We start from the raw sequence: 18,827 nt of genomic DNA, 5'->3' as shown, positions 1-18,827 counted from the left end.
TCAAATGGCTCTGCCCTTTTACTCCCTCTCTCTGTCCATTTCTCCAGTCTCTGATTTGATAGATGTTGGCAAATTTCCTTTTTCAAAGGGCATTTCAATACCCACATAAAATAAAATAGGATTCTTTCCCCTTTACCCTCCCCTAACTCTTCAATAATTCCTTTAATCTCCCTGTTTTTAATTTGCTTATCTCTAAATGGAAGATGGCAACCCGTACCCTGCCTACTTATAGTTACGATCAAGAGACCAAAAATGAAATCTGGGAACCAGGTGCCATGGTGCACACCTGTAATCTCGGCTACTAGAGAGGCTGAGGCAGGGAGGATTACCAGTTGCAGGCCAGCCTGGGAAACTTAGCAAGACTCCATCTCAAAATAAAAAGGGCTGGAGATATAGTTTAGTGGTAAAGAGCCCCGAGGCTCAATATCCCAGTATCAAAACAACAACAACAAAAATCTGAATAAGATCTTAGAAACAAGAAGTTGTCCACAATAATGGGGGGTCACTCTTTTGTTTGTTTTTACATTTTTTAGTCAGTTCTCCTTTTTTTGTTGTTTTCTCTCCCCCTCTCCTTTTCCTCTTCTTCCTGCTGATAGGGGGACCTCCATCACTTGGGGACGAGACTGCTCCGACTTCATTTTGTCCTCTCCTGAAGATGGCCATGCAATGTTTTCTTCTCATTCTCTCTCTCTCACACACATCATGAATATATATGTGTACCTCGTACTTATGGACATAGGCAATAGAAGTGTTTATTGTATCAATTCGAATGATTTATGAAACAATTACCAACACTTGAATAAAGATACTATGAGAATTGTAGTAGGAAATTAACACTGTAATTGTATCTGTTATAGTGTCCAGTGATTCAGGGAAAAGCTCATCACCACCTACAAAAATGACATAATAATAAGAAACTTGATTTGTACAACTCACTTGCTAGATGTTGACAAATTTCCTTCTTGAAAGGACATTTCAACATCCACATAAAGTAAAATAAAATACAAGAGGACTCTTTCCCCTTCACTTCCCTGGTATAACAGTGAATCCATTATAGGCAATTTTTATTTTGGGGGTGGGAGAGACTAGACAATGTTTATCCATACAGAAAAGACACTAGAGTCTGGCAGAGGGTGAACCACCGTATGTGGTAAGCCACATTTTCCACTACATTTTGAGCAACACCATATTGTTTAAATGTCTGTACTTCTATGCTAATGTTCTACAGAATAAAAATACCCCATAAAACCTGATGTCTCTGTTTCACTGTCTCCCCTTCTCCTCTCTGCAGAGCCAGCAGGTGACTGGTGGATCCTCCAGGCCCTGCTGCCCTCCCACAAATAGACCAGGCATCACTGTGCTCCTGTCTGCCTTCCTCTCCCCTCAAGTGACTTCACAGTAGCTGAGTAGAACTCTATCTAGCCTTGGCCCAAGTCTTTTCCTAGGTATCATCATCTGCACTGTCCACTGTTAGCCTTATGAAACACCAGTTGAAAAAAATTTTTTATAGAACTAAAAATGATCTTTAGATCAAAATACAGTGATCATGGATTTAGGAAAATCTGCAGTAGAAACACATTGTGAGACTCCAGCACAGTGGTATATGCCTGTAATTCCAGCAACTCAGGAGGCTGAGTCAGGAGGATCATAAGTTCGAGGCCAGCCTTGGCAATTTAGGGGACCCTCTGCAACTTAGTGAGATTCTGTCTCAAAATAAAAAAGACAGGGGATGGTGCTCAGTTATTAAGCACTCCTGGATTCAATCCCCAGTATCAAAACAAACAAACAAACAAAACAAACCTCCCCAAACCCAAACCAAAATCACATTGTAAAAATGCTTACATTTGGCACTTGAAGGATAACATCTGGGGCATTGTCTTCACAGAATTCAATCTTATATCTGAGATTGTAGAGATTAGTCTACCTGGAAGAAAAGAGAGTGAGTTTTAGGCATTTAGACAAATAGCGCCACGTCTGTAAATATCTATAAGATGACTTTCTTTAGGAAGTGGTGGTGGATTAATGTGCTAGAGAAATAGTGTTTTGAAGCTGGGTTGAATAATTTAAAAGGTAACTCAGTGGCAAGTACCTGTAGTTCCAGCTACCTGGAAGTTTGAGGCAGGAAGACTGAAACATCCTCCAAACAAATAAAACAAAAACTAACAATTTATCTTAAATGTCCTCCCAGAAGGCTCATGTTTTGAAGCCTTGTTCCCCATAGACCATGTGCTGATGGCTTGGTCACCAGTCTGTGGTGCCATTTGGAGGTAGAGCCTTGTGAAAGGAATTGTGGTCACTGGAGCATGCCCTTCAAGGAGACAGTTGGACCTACGCACTTTGATCTCTTTCTCTCCCTCCTTCCTTTCTGCCAAGTACTTCTGCTGAGATGTGCCTGCCACCTTGCAATAGGCCCAAGGCCAATATGGGCCGAGAAATCATGGATTGAAATCTCAGAAACATGACCCATAATAAATTGTTTCTCCTTTTAAGTTGCTTATCTCAGATATTTTGTCACAGCAACAGCAATCTGACTAAGGAGTTTCTGCAAACTTTAAGAGTTTGGGCATAGTGGGAGGTCTTTAGGTCACTGGGGTATGACCTTGAAGGGGACAGTAGGATCCTGGCCTCCTCTTCTTCCTTCTTTGGCTTCCTAGCCATGAAGCGAGTAGTTTTTCTTTGTCACGTGCTCCCTCCATGATGTGTTTCTTCACTAAATCAGCCAAGCCAAGTGACCATGGACTGAAACCTCTGAAACTGTGAGTCAGAATAAAACTTTTCTCTCTATAAGTTAATTATCTCTGGAATTTATTATAGTAATGGAAATTTGATTAACATACTTATTCTCGAGTGTAAAAGTCAATGTGTGTGCATGCACACACACACACACACACAAGAAACAAAGAAAAAAGAACGATCTGTTAATGCTTTGGGAGTGTTCACTTTGGTTAATAGGACCACACACTATTTCATTTGTCTTAATTATAACCCAGTCATTTTTCTCCAAGAAGATAAACATTTTCTACAACATGAAATTTTTGAAGAGAATTTTAGACTTTAGAGAAGTTGCAAAAATTGTACAGGGAGTTCAGGTATGCCCTTCGCACAGCTTCCGCTAATGTTATCATCTTACCTAACCATGGATATAATTAAAGACATGAAATTAACACTGGGACAATACTATTACCTAACTACAGACTTTATTTGAATTTCTGTATTTTGTAATTATTTTCACCACAATCTTCCTTTTTCTGCCCCAGGATCCAATCCAGGATTCCGCATTGTATTGGGATGCTTCCCCAGTCACCTCCAATATGTAACAACATTCCCTTGGTCTTTCCTGACCTTTGGAAGAATACTGATCCATATTTTGTAGGATGTCCTTCAATTTGAATTCATCTGATGTTTTTCATGATTAAAATAAGTTTTTCCCATTTTTGGTAGGAATGCCACAGAAGGTATACCATGCTTTCAAATTGTTATGTCAAGGAGTTTTATGATGATGTTGACTTAGATTACATGGTTAAGGTGGTTTACTAGGTTTCTTCCCTCTGAAGTTACTGTTCCCCTTGCTATTAATATATACCTTGGCAATATCATTTGGGTGTTTGCAAATTTCCATTTCTCCTTAAACTTTTGCTGATTCATTTTAATATCCATTCATCTATCTTGCCTGCTACAATTATTATTTTGATGTCCTATTGATGATTTTCTATTTCTCTAATTTTTTTGTTTATTGATTTGAAATTCTTCTCTAAGTTAGAAGGTTGTCTCTTCCCTGTTTTTATATCAGTATAGACAAAAGGGTATTTATTTTATCATATAGGTTACAATCCGATACTATCATCATTTATTTTGTGGCTCAAATCTCTGCATTGACTTAGTGGCAGAATAATATACCCTTTACATGTCTTTCCATCACTATCATAAATTCCTGAGATAACCAGCTTATACAGAGAAAAGGTTTAACACACACACACACACAACACATACAATTTTTTTAATGTGTTTCCATAAATTGGTTTTGTAACAGAGATATTATCGGATGTTGGAAAAGTTGCTGTTATAGGTTTTGATCTAAGTGGCGGAAACACCAACATGAAAATCACACTATGCTCCCAGACTACTCAGCTGTGAGAAGAAAGGCACTAGATGCCGGAGTTCACCAAGACTCCGGCGGGCGAGGTGACTTACGGCAGTTGTCAATAATTATAACAATACGTAACAATAAAGTTACTGATGTTAAAGAAAAGACTTCCGGTAGGGGCATTTCTATTTCCGTCAGAACCTTTCTCCTTCACTCTCTTCTGCTTCCAAGCCGGAAATATTTGCACCCCCGTTTAAAGCCACGTCGTTCCTGGTTTCCGTCCCACCCACACTCTATGGAAGAACTTCCGGGGTCAGGGCATTCCGTCCCGCCCCGCCCCGCCACCGCTGTGGTGCTGGAAGCCCGGGTTCTCCCGGAAGTTGTCCTGGCCTCTCTTTGGGGGTCCCCTCCACGCCACTGCTGCTGAGGGCCGCCGGGGCCGCGGCGATGGCGGAGGCGGCGCTGCTGCTGTCGGAGAAGGCAGCTGAGCGGGACGCTCGAGAGAAGCTGGCTCTGTGGGATCGGAGACCCGACACGACGGCGCCGCTGACCGACCGGCAGACAGACTCGGTGTTGGAGTTGAAGGCAGCGACGGAGAACCTGCCGGTGCCGGCCGAGGTGAGGTGACGGGCGAAACGGGCTGGGGCAAAGGGACACCTCGGGCGCCCCGGCGCCACCCCAGCCTCGCCAGCGTTTTTCCCGGGTGTCTGTCCACTCCTCCCGGGCCACGGTGGCGGATCCGGTGGGAGGGGCCTCGCAGGTCCCCCGGTTGTCAGCCTAGCACTTCCGACGACCCCGACTCTGCTTCTACGGGGGTTGGGCTGCGAGAGTGTCTGGGCGCTGGTGCCGGGCAGCACCCAGCCCGCTCCCAGAGGCGTGGGACGGTTGGCCTGGAGCCTTGCCCCTGGCCTCTTGCTCTAGGTGTCTCTGGTGTGAGTCCACTGTCTCCCAGGACGTGCACTGATCCTGAGGTGCTTTGCTGCTGCACTTTCTCCAGCTGATGCTCGTTTACCACTTTAATGAGTAATCTAGCTTTCTTTTTCCTTGGGAAGACTCGGATAGACCAAAACTTGGTCTTGAGTGGCAGTTTTCATTCATCGCACATTGATCAGTGCAGATTATGGGAGATTTATTTGGCCCATAGCAAAGCAATGCAAGTGAATTTTCTTTTAAAATCTGAGGCAGTACATTACTAAATAATGTTACTCTTCGGTTTTAGTGTCAAAGTTTTTAATCCAATTAATTTGGGGGTATTGTGCATGTTACTGCATGTGGGATTCTGTCCAACTGTTTATAAGGGCAGGAAGTACATTTTACAAATTGTTATATTTGATCAACTTTTTCTAGTTTTGAGGGCCAGATTTAGGATTATCTTATAAGAAGTCGTGATTACTTCTGATGTTGAAAGCATTCTTTTTATACAATTTGTGTCCAAGTGCAGATTGACTTCAGTGTCCTCAACTTTTTCTGCTCTCAGACTTTAGAGGTTTGATTTGAAAGGTTCTCTTCATATTTCCTATTGTGTGCTCTGCCATAAAATAAGTTTTCTTTCTTGGGTTCTCTAGGATGTTGTGCAAGAAGTGGATCTGAAATAAATAAGGAAGCCAGTGGAATTTTCTTTGACTTGGCCATCAGTCTTTTATGTTCTGGATAATTCAAGTTGTTTGCTCTGTAAATTTTCCTGTCTGTTTATAATTGATTAGACTTTGTCACCGAAGCAGGATGCTTGTACTTCATAGTGCCAGAGGAGCGTGGAGGGCATGTTCTACAGGAAAATTTGTTGTAAGCGGTTATAAACTATTTAGTTTTTTAATGGTATTGAGCATGGGGTAGGTTTGAAGTAAGTGGAATCTTGTCATTTCCACCTCACTCTTCCACATTATGCAGTGATACTTATTATTAGCTGCATGTAGTAATCATTTAACCTAAATTATATGCTGAACTAGGAATTGGGGATAGGAAGATAAATAAGAAAGTTCACATAGTTTTGGGGATCATGAGCTCACGTAGTTTTGGAGATCATGAGCATGTAAGAAGAAGAACAAGAGAGTGAGTTCAGACAGTGATCCATGACATAAGAAAAATAAATCAAATATGATAGTGTGACCAAAAGGAATGAGATGTGCCCTTTTAGACAATGAGGAAGGCCTTTTGGAGAAATTGACAGTCTAAGGTGAGAATTGACTATGGAAAATAAGAAGCCAGCCTTGGGGGGGGGGGAAAGTAGTACCAAGTTATGGTTAGGTATGTGCTTTATAAATTCAGAAATTCAGTGAGTTTCCCTGGAAAATGCAGTCTTGGAATTGACTTCCTGGGAGAAGGAAGCAGCCTGTTATTTACCCATCCTGGAATCTTTAAGGGGGAGATAGATAGTCTATTGCTTCTAAGTTCTCTGCAGCCCTCATTTCCTTTACTAAAGTGTTTGTCTGATGGGAAGTAATTAATTTTTTAAGTCTTTACATCCTTTTAACATTGGTGTTGGAAAAAAAAAAAGCCTCAATTTTCATTTTGTATATCCTAAAGAATTTTCTGTAGTGTTTCACAGTTTTCACAAGATAAATTACTTCCTGAACAATTGGAGCTGGGCAGGTTAGTGGAATAGCAAGAGGCCAGCTAACTCTCAGTAAATATCATAAAGCCATTAAATTCTTTAGAAGTTTGGTTCCTTTCCTTTGGAAAGGAGTTTTTTATTTTTTATTTAAAATTTTTTTAAAGGAGTTATATATTCTTTTCCCCATAGATTAAAAAAAAAAATTGCAGTAGACTAGTTTCTTATATCCAGGGGAAAGTTTTTAGTAGTTAGGGCCTTTTTATTTCTGCTGAATTTAGTAATTCTTGGTAAATGCTAAAATAATTTACCCTGAAATTTACCTGTAAGTTACTGTTATAGCTGTTGTTTTCTTATAGACAGTGTGGCTTAGACACACAGCCTCTATTTTCTTTATAAAATGGAAACTTATGGAGAATTATGAGAATATCAGTGCAGTCAGGTATGTGAAGTACACATGGAAAGCTTCTTGTTAATATATTATTTATGTGCTTTCTTTCAAATGATTTGTGACTTATTAAGAGAATAGATTTGAAGCCTGAGATTGAGCAGATATAAGTGTCACTCAGACCAAAGGTAAGAAGAGGAAGGCTCTGAGATTTCATCTGTAGCTCTTCAGTGATTTGCTCCAAAGAGAAAAAATAATATCAGGCTTCATTTATGGAGTCAACTGATCCAATTGATTATAAAAGTGATTTTTCTCTAACTCAGAGTTACAAAAGAAGTAAAGCTTGTTATTATTTTATTTCCTTGCCCCCTGGATTTATGGAGCTGGTCAAGCAAAGCTTGATAGTTTTTTGTCATTATTTAATATGTTAGCGTCTCCATTTGCATAAGCTATACTGTAGCTCTCCAGCCATACTAAGATCTATGCTCTTCTCTCTCTTGTGGTAGCTGTCCCATCTAGAAGCCAGGACAATGTGAGAGAGCCAGAAGCGGTGAGTTACCTCCTCCTCAGAACCAATGAGAGGTCAGAACAGACAGGTTTGAGACATCACCACATGACACCACCACACCCCTCCTCGACTAGTCACTCTATCCCAGCTGTTTTGAGAAAAGTAGTCGGCTGGGCAAATGTATCTAATGGGGGAATTTTCTCTAATGTTGTTAATAAACAACTTGTTTTGCTACTTTAAAAAATGATTTATTTGAGGTAGTTATATTGTGGTTTCTCTCGTGCTTGGTTGGAGAGAAAATGGTTTTATATTAGAGAGAATAAGGGAATAGGAAGCTGCCTTCTGTTTCTGATATTTAAAGTCCTTATGATTGAAAAGTAGTATTTATGCTTGAAGTAATCAGATGTTGTTTACTTAACAACATCTAGATACAGAATATGTCTGAAATATCTGTGACAGCTTCTCAGGTATCTAGAGTTTTCATGATTTTATTTTCTAAAGTAAATTAGAAGATAAACTTTTTAAAATTCAAAATAACACTGAGCACACGTATATGGCACCCCTGGGTCCTTTTGAAATGACAGTAAAAGTGTGTGGCACACCAAAACCAAAGACGCTCTCAGTGAACCTACAATTCTGGCAGATTATAGAAGGCAAGAAGCATATAGTATAACATATATAAGCATATAGTATAAAAATTAGTCCAAAGACTTAATCACAGAATAAGGAGTAATTATAAATTTTGACAGTAAAAGAGAGGTGGTATAGTTGATATATCTGAAAAGTAAATATAGAAGAAAATATAGGGGTACTAATTTCCTTATCTTACATAGGGAGGAGTCAATGGATAGAACCTATTTGATGAATTTATACATGAAGCTGTAAATTTGTTTTTTAGATTTATAGAATATCAAAAATATTGAAAATGGTTAAAATGAAGGTGGGGAGAATGTTATTTTTCATTTTAACTCTGCTGTTGATTTGGATTTTAAAAGATTATGTTTTTTCAATAATATTTATGAAAGAAAGATTGATAAAAGTTAGAAATTATCTCTGGTTTTCTTTTACTTTTAGAGTCTTTATCCTGCCCTCAAATTTTGTAGTTCTCAAATTTATAAGCATTGGTATTGCCTCAGAAGAGAGAAATTGGAAGGATAGGGAAGAGGGGAAGAATGGAGATCTCTACTTTTTACTTAAACATTCTGTACTCTTAGACTTTTAAAAGAATGAGCTTTTTATAGTTTAGTGACAGAACTATGAATTTAAAGTAAAAGTAATTCCATCTTTCCCTTATTGTTTATTAAAGAGACAATTGAAAATGCTTCATATTAGATGAAAAAGGCAAGATATGTATAGTGAACTGTTATTTGGGTTAAAAAAAAGTACTTTTTTTTTTTAAAGAAAAGGAAAGATACATAATAAACTAGTAGCATTGATATCCTGCCTCAAAGTTTGGAAGTGAATGGCTGGGAAATGTGTCCAAGGAAAGAAAACTCTTTACTGATTTTCCTTTAATTTTATGCTATGAGAATTTTTTACCTATTCAGATAAACACATTTAAAAGCACTTTTCTTTATAGTCCAAATGATTCTGGAACAAGAAGAATTTTACTTTTTGTCTGGAATTTTGAATTCATAAGAATGTGATTATTACATTACTTTCTCAATTGAAGAAATTGAAACAGTTGTAAATTCTACATGAAGAAATTCCCCCTGTACATGTTAGCCAGTTTCTTTTTTTATAACATTTTGCAAAACTGTAGTATGTGGTATCACAACCAGGAATTTGATTTTGTCATTGATTTATATATTCTTTAAAGATAGTTTTAGAATCTTTTCTCAGAGAGATTGAATTCAAGGCCTGGGTGGTATTGTAGAACTGAAGGTTTGCAATACACCACTTTAATTAGTCATAGTCTACCTTTAGATATTATATTAACTCATGTATAGTGTAAGAACCTTATAATGCTTTCATTTCTTCTTTTCCCTTTTTTTATGCTATTGTTGCCAGACATTTTATTTTTACATATGTTATGAACCAACAATACATTGCCACTAGTATTCCTTTTGACATTTTTTTTTCTGAATTATGAAAAAGTAAATACTGTCATATTTACCTTCATTTCGGTTTCTGCCTAGTATTATTTCATATGCCTGAAGAACTTCCTCTAACTTTTCTTCTAGTATAGGTCTTCTGGTCATACATTTTCTCAGCTTTTGTTCGTTTGAACTGTCTTTATTTTCCCTTCATGTTAAAAAGATATTCTTGGGTTGGGGGCATAGGTCAGTGGGAGAGTGCTTGCCTAGTATGTGTAAGGCCCTGGGTTCAATTTTTCTATGCCCAAAACAAAAATAAGAAGGTCTTCTCACTAGGTGTAGAATTTTGAGGTGACAGGTTTTTCTTTTGGCACTTTATTTTTTAAAATTTTTTAATTCTTTTTAGTTATACATGACAATAGAATGTATTTTGACATATTACACATACATAGAGTATAATTTTCTATTCTTGTGGTTGTACATGATCTAGAGTTACACTGGTTGTGTATTCATATATGTCTTTTGACACTTTAAAGATGGCACTCTCTTGTAACTTACATAATTTCTGGTAAGTCTGCTGTTGTTCATGTCTTTGTTCTCTATATAATAATGTACATTATTATATAGAGAATATATATATATGCCTTTGACATTTTTATTTTTAGTTTTCAGGAGTTTCAGTATAATATATCTAGAAAATGTATGTGTGTGCGTGCATGGTATGTGTATATGCATGTTGTATTCTATTTGGGATTCTCTGAGCTTCTTGGAGCTGTGATTTCATGACTTTCATTGGTTTTGGAAAACTCTCGACTCTTATATCTTCAAATATTTCTATTGTCTCTTCTGTTTCTTGCTATTGCTTTCTCTTTTCTTCTTTTGGAATTCCAATTACCCACATACCTGATCATTTAATACCACTTTGTAGTTCTTAAATGTTGTATTCTGTTTTTCCTTTATGTTTCACTTTGGGTGGTTTTTTTAAATTTATTTTTTCTCTGATTATTTTTTGTTATTTTTTAATTATTATTCTTTTTATTTGTTCTACTTAGTTTTACATGATAGCAGAATGCATTTCAATTCATTGTATACAAATGGAGTGCAGTGTTTCAATTCTCTGGTTGTACATGGTGTAGAGACGCACCATTCATCCAATCATACATGTACTTGTGTGGTTTTATTGACCTACATTCAAGTTTACTGATTCTTTTATGTGCCCATTTCCACAGTAGCAGTTGTTTACTTTTTCCTTTTTTCACTGTAATGATGCTCTACAGTTGACAGAATTTGCTGCCCTGTCATCCCTATTCCCAGTGGCCTGAGGCTTTTGTTCCTCTGGAGAGAAAGGTTCAGGTGGGGCTTTGTGTTCTGCTTGCCCACACAGCAGCAGTGCTCTCTTGCAGGCCTGTACCATTGTGTTTACATTGTCACTCACAAACTGGGCAGTGGAAGTCTGTAGAGGAGACCACGTTAGTGGTTGTGAACACCCGTTTTGTCAGTGAAAAAATTTGTGAAAAAAATTTAGTTGAATTCTGTTACCTGATTGGGTGGTGCTTGTCATCCATTTTTCCTGTGATCTCCTACAAGTGAGCCAAAACTCCACGTTTCCTGGAAATGCCTCTTTCCCCAGATTTTAAGCTATGTAGTTTACTCTGTAACCTCAGCCCTGATGGATTTAAGAATGCTTAGGATTTTCTAGATTATTTGACTTTTTCCTGTTGTTAGGTTGCAAGCAACATTCTTTTTATCTTTCTTCATTCTAGCCTATTCTCCATGTGTTTTCTGGTGTACTTTTCAAATCTAGTCCTCATCCATGATTCCTTCAATCTGTTTAGATATTCTCTAAACTGTGCTGATTGAATTATATGATTGAATTGTGTTATGGTCTGCTTGTATACACCTAAAATTTACTACTAATATAATATTGTAAAGATAGCTTAGTGACTGTTCCGTTCCCAAGAAGCAGTATAGATTCAGATTTATGAATTTACTCTATTGCTGCTGCTAATAAGAAGAGTAAAAAAAAATACTAATCATAGCAGTAGATCCAATTTATTGAATATTTACTATGTGGCAATCTTTCACTAAGTGCTTTACGTGCAGCATTGTCTCTGGGGATTATGACCCCTTCCTCAGGAAATTGCTCCTTGGTAATTGGGGTGGTTCCACAGAGCAGGAGTGCATGCCATTAACTCAGCACAGTTCCCTCTATCCTACAGAATCCCTAGTGGTAGCACACAGTTGCTGGCGACATATTAGACTCCAGGTATATTCTTACTGCTGTGGAGAAACTTAATTCTTGCTGAGCCCCAGTCCTGTGGTTCAGAGATTCTTTTGCCATTTAGGAAGAGTTTACATAAACAAATGATCCCCTAGTAAGACGTATTACCTACACCTAGGATCCTCCTGGCTCTTGAGTCAGACTCATTCATGGGGAAAAAGTGGATCAAGGACTTTCCTGATCACTTCCTGTCAGTAGCTTCCTAGCACTCCCAAGAAGCCAATTTTCCCACATCTGTGCTATCTTCTTTGCTCTTCATGATAGTTAGATAATACAAATACTGTATCTGTGTCAGATAAGAGAAGAAATTGAGGAAAAGAAGCAGCAAGTATTTTGCCCAGTATCACACAGTTTATAAGTGAACAAGAGTACCATGCCATTAAGAAGTATAGCACCATTTGAACCCATCTACAACAAAACTCCATGTTAAAGGATTATGTTTCTAAATTAGAGGTGGTATATTTTGCATCTAGCTTATTTTTACTTGGAAGAGAAAATACTGTTTAGATAAAATGTCTGTGTTTAGAAAAATGGACAAAGCAATTTTCTAAGACCTTGGATCATGCCTTTCATACCTTAAATGCCATGAACTAGGGGCTGAAAACTAGAAGGAACCTAAACAGTTGGCCCTTTTGCTTTCCCCAGCATCTGCTACCCCTTTCTTTTAGGTCTAAAAACAGCTTTTCTGTACAGCTACAGGTAAATTAATACCTGGGCTATCTTTAGTAGTGGAGAACTAGGACAGTACTAGGTCTACTGGTGTCAAGGTGAGGTCTTATCTGTGAGGCTATTATGAAATTATGGGAAATTTAAAATTTCTTCCTATTCCATTGTAATTTCAAAACTTGTCAACAGGAAAGGTAGGTGATGTGTGCCAGTAGAAGGAAGTGATAGGAAGAGGTAGAGTTTGTTGGTTAGTTCTTGGGTGTGATTTATTAATTCTGTTGGTTGATCAGTTTTCTATGTTAGAGCCTGGGAGAGCAGTCTACTTGTAGCAGCCCATGGCTTTCCCTTTTGTCTGGTGGTACACAAGAAATTCAAGTGACAAAAAAGTGTGTGGATTAGCAGACACTTATGTCCATTGTTAGAAAGCTAACTGAAAAATCATACCTTACTAATGTTGGGAAATTGATGTCATGTTTACATTTTGAGAATAAAATTTAACAAAACTTAGTGAAAAGTGTTGTATTGTATAGCATTTATTCAGCCTCATATGATTTAATGGAGATTTTTTTTTTCTCTTTGAAAACAACTAAAATGGAAGCCCAACCTTGAGTTAAATTTGGAGAATTTTTTAGTTAAATATTTTGTGGCTCTCTTTTTCAAGCTCCCAATTGAAGACTTGTGCAGCATAACATCCCATTCCCTGCCTGTTGAGCTGATTTCAGTAGTGCCTGAATCTACAGAAGACATTCTCTTGAAGGGCTTTACCTCTTTAGGAATGGAAGAAGAAAGAATTGAAACTGCACAGCAGGTGAATGGCATTACTTTTTCTAAGGGTGTTTAATTTTTTTAGACGTCTCAAAATAGGCTAATGAAAAAGGTTCTGATTAAAGGGTCTGAATATTTGATACTTGTTGACATCAAATCTTTCTAGACCATTCATGATTTTCTGTTAGTTATGGCTGTTTCTTAAGTGTTTTAAATGAATTGATGACCAAATTATATTGGAAATATAGCTAAAAATAGAATATTCCAAGTTTGAATATTGATACATGATTATATTAAGGTTTTAATATTTCATGAACTATGAATTTGATTTCCCTCAATGCATATATTATAAATGTTAACCTGTCCTTCCAGCACATGCATATTTACACACACACACACACACACACACACACACCCCTTGGCTTATTGGCTTTTTTTTTTTTTTTTTTTTTTTACAAAAACCTAAATACATACCTTGGCTGCCACTTACTGAACATTTATTTTGACCAAGGTTTATAGTTATTTTTCAGTAATATAGCATGAGTAATCTTTTCTTTGTTTCTGCTTGTTGCTGATTTTCAGACATAAATGCATAGGCTTTCCTTGTTTTCTCTTTCTGTCTTTTTAAGAATTAAAGGTAAGGCATTTTCCACAGAAGATATAAAGCAGATGTACTGAATTGTGTCTAGAGTAAGTCAAGAAAGGCAGTGATGTATAGCAATTGGGAGCTCTGGCTCTTGAGTTATTCTGACTTGCATGTGAAAGCCACTTAACCATCTTTATGAGCTTAGGCAAATCACTTAAAAAACCTTTTAGGGTTTTTAGTTTCCTGACTAATCTGTAAAACAAGGATGTTTCTATACCTGTCTTATAGGATTTTTGTGAGAATTAATAATTACATGCATTACATGCATGTAAATGCAATGTGTGGCAGGCACACAATAAACGTTAACTAAGTGACAGCCAAGGTACACGGCCAAACTACATGCCCTTGACATTGAATCCCCCCTGAGCATTGTAGAAGGCAGTCTTGCACCATGTCTGCAAACTTTGGACTATTTGAAAGCAAAATCATTTATATTAAATTTGTACCTGCATATCTCTCTTTAAAAATAGAAAAGAATCTTAATATGTTATCATTTACATATAATAAAATGTACTCATTTTAAATGTAGTGATTTAAATGATTGTATAACTATTATTACTTTCAAGGCCTAAAATATTCATATCACCCCAGAAAGTTCCTTCATGCTTGTTTAAGATGAACCCCCACCTCCATATACCTGTTTTTAAATAGATATTTTCTTTAAGATTGGTAGTAGATTCAAACTAAGGTTTGGATGATGCCAAAATCTGTGTTCTTAAACCACTCTAATATTTTTGAGTTTAAATTTTTACAGTTCTGATTAGGTAACATTAATATTGATATTTACCCAAACCCTATGCTAACTATTTAAATTTGGAAAATAGTAGGCATTACCTTCTTAGGAAGAAATTTATTTTGTACATATTATATTTTTAATACTTTCTCTTATTTTACTCTGGAAATGGCCAATGTTTTTAGTATTCCTTGCTTTTCCTAGCATATAGATATTACATATGTAATACTTATCTTCTCTTGTCTTAAAGTTAATGGTAAATGACTGAGTCCTCAAAAGTAAGAGTTAGCGTCTGCCTTTTTAACTTGCTGTTTAGTATCTAGTCACTTTTCATTTTATCTTTTTTACTTTGGTTCACAGTCTAATACTCTTTATTTTTCTAGTTTTTTTCATGGTTTGCAAAACTGCAAACTCAGATGGATCAGGATGAAGGAACTAAATATAGGTATGTGTGGCTTTTGTATTTGTTGGATATACTAATTTTTAGTCCATAGTCATCTCAAGCATTCCATATTCTGTCTTTAAATACGTTAAGGTGCAAAGAAAACCCAAGCAACCACATTTTCTTTAAGAATAGCTGGAGAGGCTTTGGGTCATTACAGCTGGCATTAGAAGTTGTATGATTAAAAAATAATAACAACTCCAGAGAAGACTGGGTAGTAGGAATTTTACAGGATTTTTACAAGGTGTTTGTTGCTTTTCTGTAAAAGGAGAAACCTCTACAGGAAGCTTTAAGGATGGCCATCTAGATCGAGTGTAGCTATGTATTTCTGTTTATGTATATGGGAAAAAAGGACAGTGTACAATTTTCTAGCTGACTTTGGAACTGTAGGTTGAACACTCACATTCAGTTAACGTTTTATTATTTTATTTTGTTTTTTGAGGTATAGGCAATTTAACTTGGTGTGCTCTACCATTAAGGTATAACCTAGGTCCTTTTTTATTTATATTTTGAGACAAGTTCTCACTAAGTTGCTGAGGCTGGTCTGGACCTTGCAGTCCTCCTGCCTCAGCCTCCCAAGTCACTGGGATTACAGGCGTGAGCCACTGCACCTGGCTATCAGTTAACATTTATTGATGGCTGTTTTGCTAGACAGTATATTAAGCTGTGTGATGTATGATTCCTTTTAATTTTCATAGTAGCTGTGTGAGGAAAGACAATACTATTCTTATTTTGTAAATGAGCAAACGGAGACCTGAGAATATTAAGCAACTTGCTCAATGTCATGTAGATTGAAGCAGACTGGAACTTGTACCCAGATCTTGTAATTCCAAATCCAGAGTTCTTTTTACAACATCACATCATCTTTCAAAGGTGGCAGTGATCTGAAGAATCAACCCTACTTGCTTCCTAAGGATGGCTTAGCGTCCCAGCTTTTGAAAGTTGTCAGTTTTTATTGCCTTGTGTGTAAAAAGTCAGGTTATGGCTTCAAGGCTGATTTCTTTCATTGCTTGTAGTATCAGTGATTTGCCTTATAGATTATGACATAGCTTTTGCTACATTTTTTAATATAATCTTTTGTTAGTAGGTTATACTTTCCTCCTAAAGTTCAAGCATTTTGGGAAATTGTTATTTATTGACTATGTTTATTGGGGGAAAATATTATTGCCAATCCCCTTTTGGTTCTGTTTTCTAGACAGATGAGGGATTACTTGTCTGGGTTTCAGGAGCAGTGTGATGCTATATTGAATGATGTAAACAGTGCCCTTCAGCATCTGGAGTCATTGCAGAAACAGTATCTTTTTGTGTCCAATAAGACAGGAACCCTACATGAAGCCTGTGAACAGCTCCTAAAAGAACAGGTAATTTGGAATAGGAGAGAGGGTCAGTAATTATAGTAAATACTTTATTTTTAAGTAAATTAAATTATATTAAATTATTGTATTATAAATGTAATAAAATTACAGTTTCCTTAATTTTTTGGAGTAGATGTTGAACCCTGCTCTGTATGAGGCCTTGTGACAAATATGCAGGTCCTTATGAAAACAACCTACTTTTTTCCAAATAAGCTTGTGAATAGGGGCAAAGACAAGCTTCCCCAGGTTTTGAGTTTGTAGCTTTCAGTATAATGTCAGAGCTTAATGGATTTTAGTAAACCCACTACTAGTTTGTTCTGTCTACTCTTTAGTAGTAACATTTTTTCAAACAGAGTGATTGTATTAATGCTGGAGTTTTTTTTTTTTTTAAAGAGAGAGAGAAAGAATTTTTTAATATTTTTTTTTTTTTTTTTAGTTTTTGGTGGACACAACATCTTTATTTTATTTTTATGTGGTGCTGAGGATCGAACCCAGCGCCCCGCGCATGCCAGGCGAGCGTGCTACTGCTTGAGCCACATCCCCAGCCCAATGCTGGAAATTTTGAAAAAATCAGTTGATCAAGGTTTCACTTAAACTTGTAACTTTGAACACTGACGTTAGTATATCTCAAACTTTTCTCTCCATGTGTTTTGTGGGTTTTTTTTTTTTGGTATTGAAGATTGAACCCAGAGGCACTTTACCACTGAGCTACATCACTACCCCTTTGAGATAGGATCTCACTAAGTTGCTTAGGGCCTCACTGAGTTGCTGAGACTGCTTGGAACTTGGCATCCTCCTGACTCATCCTCTTGAGTTGTTGGAATTAAAAGCATGTGCCACTGTGCTCAGCTTATGTGTTTTTAAAAATAATTATTATTTTATAATATGAAATTGGTAGTAATTCTTGTCCTGACTGCAGAAATATTTGAGCATTATTCTGAAATCTTATATCTGATATAAACCTAAATGTCTAATATAAATTTGTTGAAAGTAACTTTATGACTGGAGAGTTGTCATATAATAATTGATTTTTCTCTTTTAAAAAATGCAAGTCGGAACTTGTCAGTCTGGCTGAAAACATTCAACAAAAGCTTTCTTATTTTAATGAATTGGAAACTATTAACACAGTAAGTTTTTTTTTTTTTACTTTTTAATAAAGTTAATGATTTTTATTTCATCTTTTCCTTTTTTAGTATAAACTTATAAATTGGCTTTTCAAACTTATAAATTGGCTTGAGTGATATTTTAAGGTAATAGCTTACTGATAGATATTCCTTTCTGTAGCCCATGGAGATACCTTTACTAATTCAGAATTTTTTAAACATGATTTAAGCAGTATTTCTTAAATTGTGTTATTGTTATTAAAATCTTATTTGTTCTTCTTATAACATCTTATTTGTAAACTGTGAGGATTATAATAAGAAATATTCAATTTTAAATCTTGCTGTGATTGTATTACTGTAAAATGGTAGTCAAAGTTTTAGAAACTGTTTCTCATGTTTGGTTTGAAGAAATGTATAGTTCTCATAATATATGCTATATCTCAAATAATAGACTCAATAAAGACTGCTGTGTAAATTATGTTTCTTAACCATAAGTTAATCATAATAATTATGTAAAAATAGTGTTGAGTTACTAAAATAATCATAATTATTATAGTTTAATAAAGACACTGAAATAAAACTAATAGTTAACAATGAAATGCAATGGGAAACAGTTTATTGCCATGCTGTTTGAATTCAAGATAAGACATAATTGCCTGATAATATTTTACTTTCATAATATGATTGCTGAATTTAGTGTGACTGCTAGTTAAACCTTTATAAGAAAATTATCAGTCTTCAAAAGTAGAAATATACACATTGTATACACATTGTCAAGTGCTAGAAAGTGGGAAATTTGGATACTCGATGTGTTATTTCAATATAACATTGTGCAGTGTTTAATAAAAATATTTTCTAATTTTGCAGAGCTTATTAGGAATAATCAGAATCAATATTTTGTTTGTTTGTTTCTTCTTTATTCTTATGCATGGAAAATATTTAAGGATATTTTGATGACTTTTAAAATGTAAAGACACTATCAAATCCTAAAGGAATATATATATATATATATATATATATATATATATATATATATATAAACTAATTTGTAATTTTTAACTTTTCCGTATGTGACTTTTTTTTTTTTGGTCAATTGATTATTTGTTTTTGTTGTTGTTTTTCTCCTCGAAGAAATTGAATTCCCCTACATTGTCTGTGAATAGTGAAGGATTTATACCTATGCTGGCCAAGTTAGATGATTGTATAACATATATCTCATCTCATGTAAGTCATGGTATTTTATATCTTTTTAAAGAAATCTTAACATTCCTG

The 18,827-nt window shown here is 36.0% G+C and overlaps 1 protein-coding gene and 1 long non-coding RNA gene across 4 annotated transcripts in view; one reads left to right on the top strand and one right to left on the bottom strand.

Moving 5' to 3' along the window:
• Positions 1-727: 727 nt before the first annotated feature.
• Positions 728-4,485, bottom strand: LOC124099063 (uncharacterized). The gene is made up of 3 exons (XR_006853814.2): positions 4,192-4,485; positions 1,843-1,924; positions 728-890 (listed from the first exon to the last, which is right to left on the bottom strand). It is a non-coding gene; the product is annotated as an uncharacterized LOC124099063 (long non-coding RNA).
• A 46-nt stretch (positions 4,486-4,531) lies between these two features.
• The window catches only part of Cog3 (component of oligomeric golgi complex 3), a 52,349-nt gene continuing 38,053 nt past the window's right edge, over positions 4,532-18,827 (top strand). For all 3 annotated transcript variants that reach the window (XM_046454028.2, XM_046454030.2, XM_046454029.2), the window contains exons 1-6: positions 4,532-4,702; positions 13,173-13,319; positions 15,039-15,100; positions 16,293-16,458; positions 17,505-17,579; positions 18,687-18,779. In XM_046454028.2, coding sequence (XP_046309984.1) covers positions 4,532-4,702; positions 13,173-13,319; positions 15,039-15,100; positions 16,293-16,458; positions 17,505-17,579; positions 18,687-18,779 — 714 coding nt within the window. The remainder of the gene's footprint in view (positions 4,703-13,172; positions 13,320-15,038; positions 15,101-16,292; positions 16,459-17,504; positions 17,580-18,686; positions 18,780-18,827) is intronic.

The sequence above is a fragment of the Marmota monax genome, unplaced genomic scaffold (genome assembly GCF_021218885.2).
Source record: "Marmota monax isolate L192 unplaced genomic scaffold, Marmota_monax_Labrador192_F-V1.1 WCK01_AAM20220418_F8-fsc00011, whole genome shotgun sequence".
Lineage (NCBI taxonomy): Eukaryota > Metazoa > Chordata > Mammalia > Rodentia > Sciuridae > Marmota > Marmota monax.
Note: the sequence above shows the minus strand (reverse complement) of the source record. Positions and strands in the feature narration are given on the sequence as shown.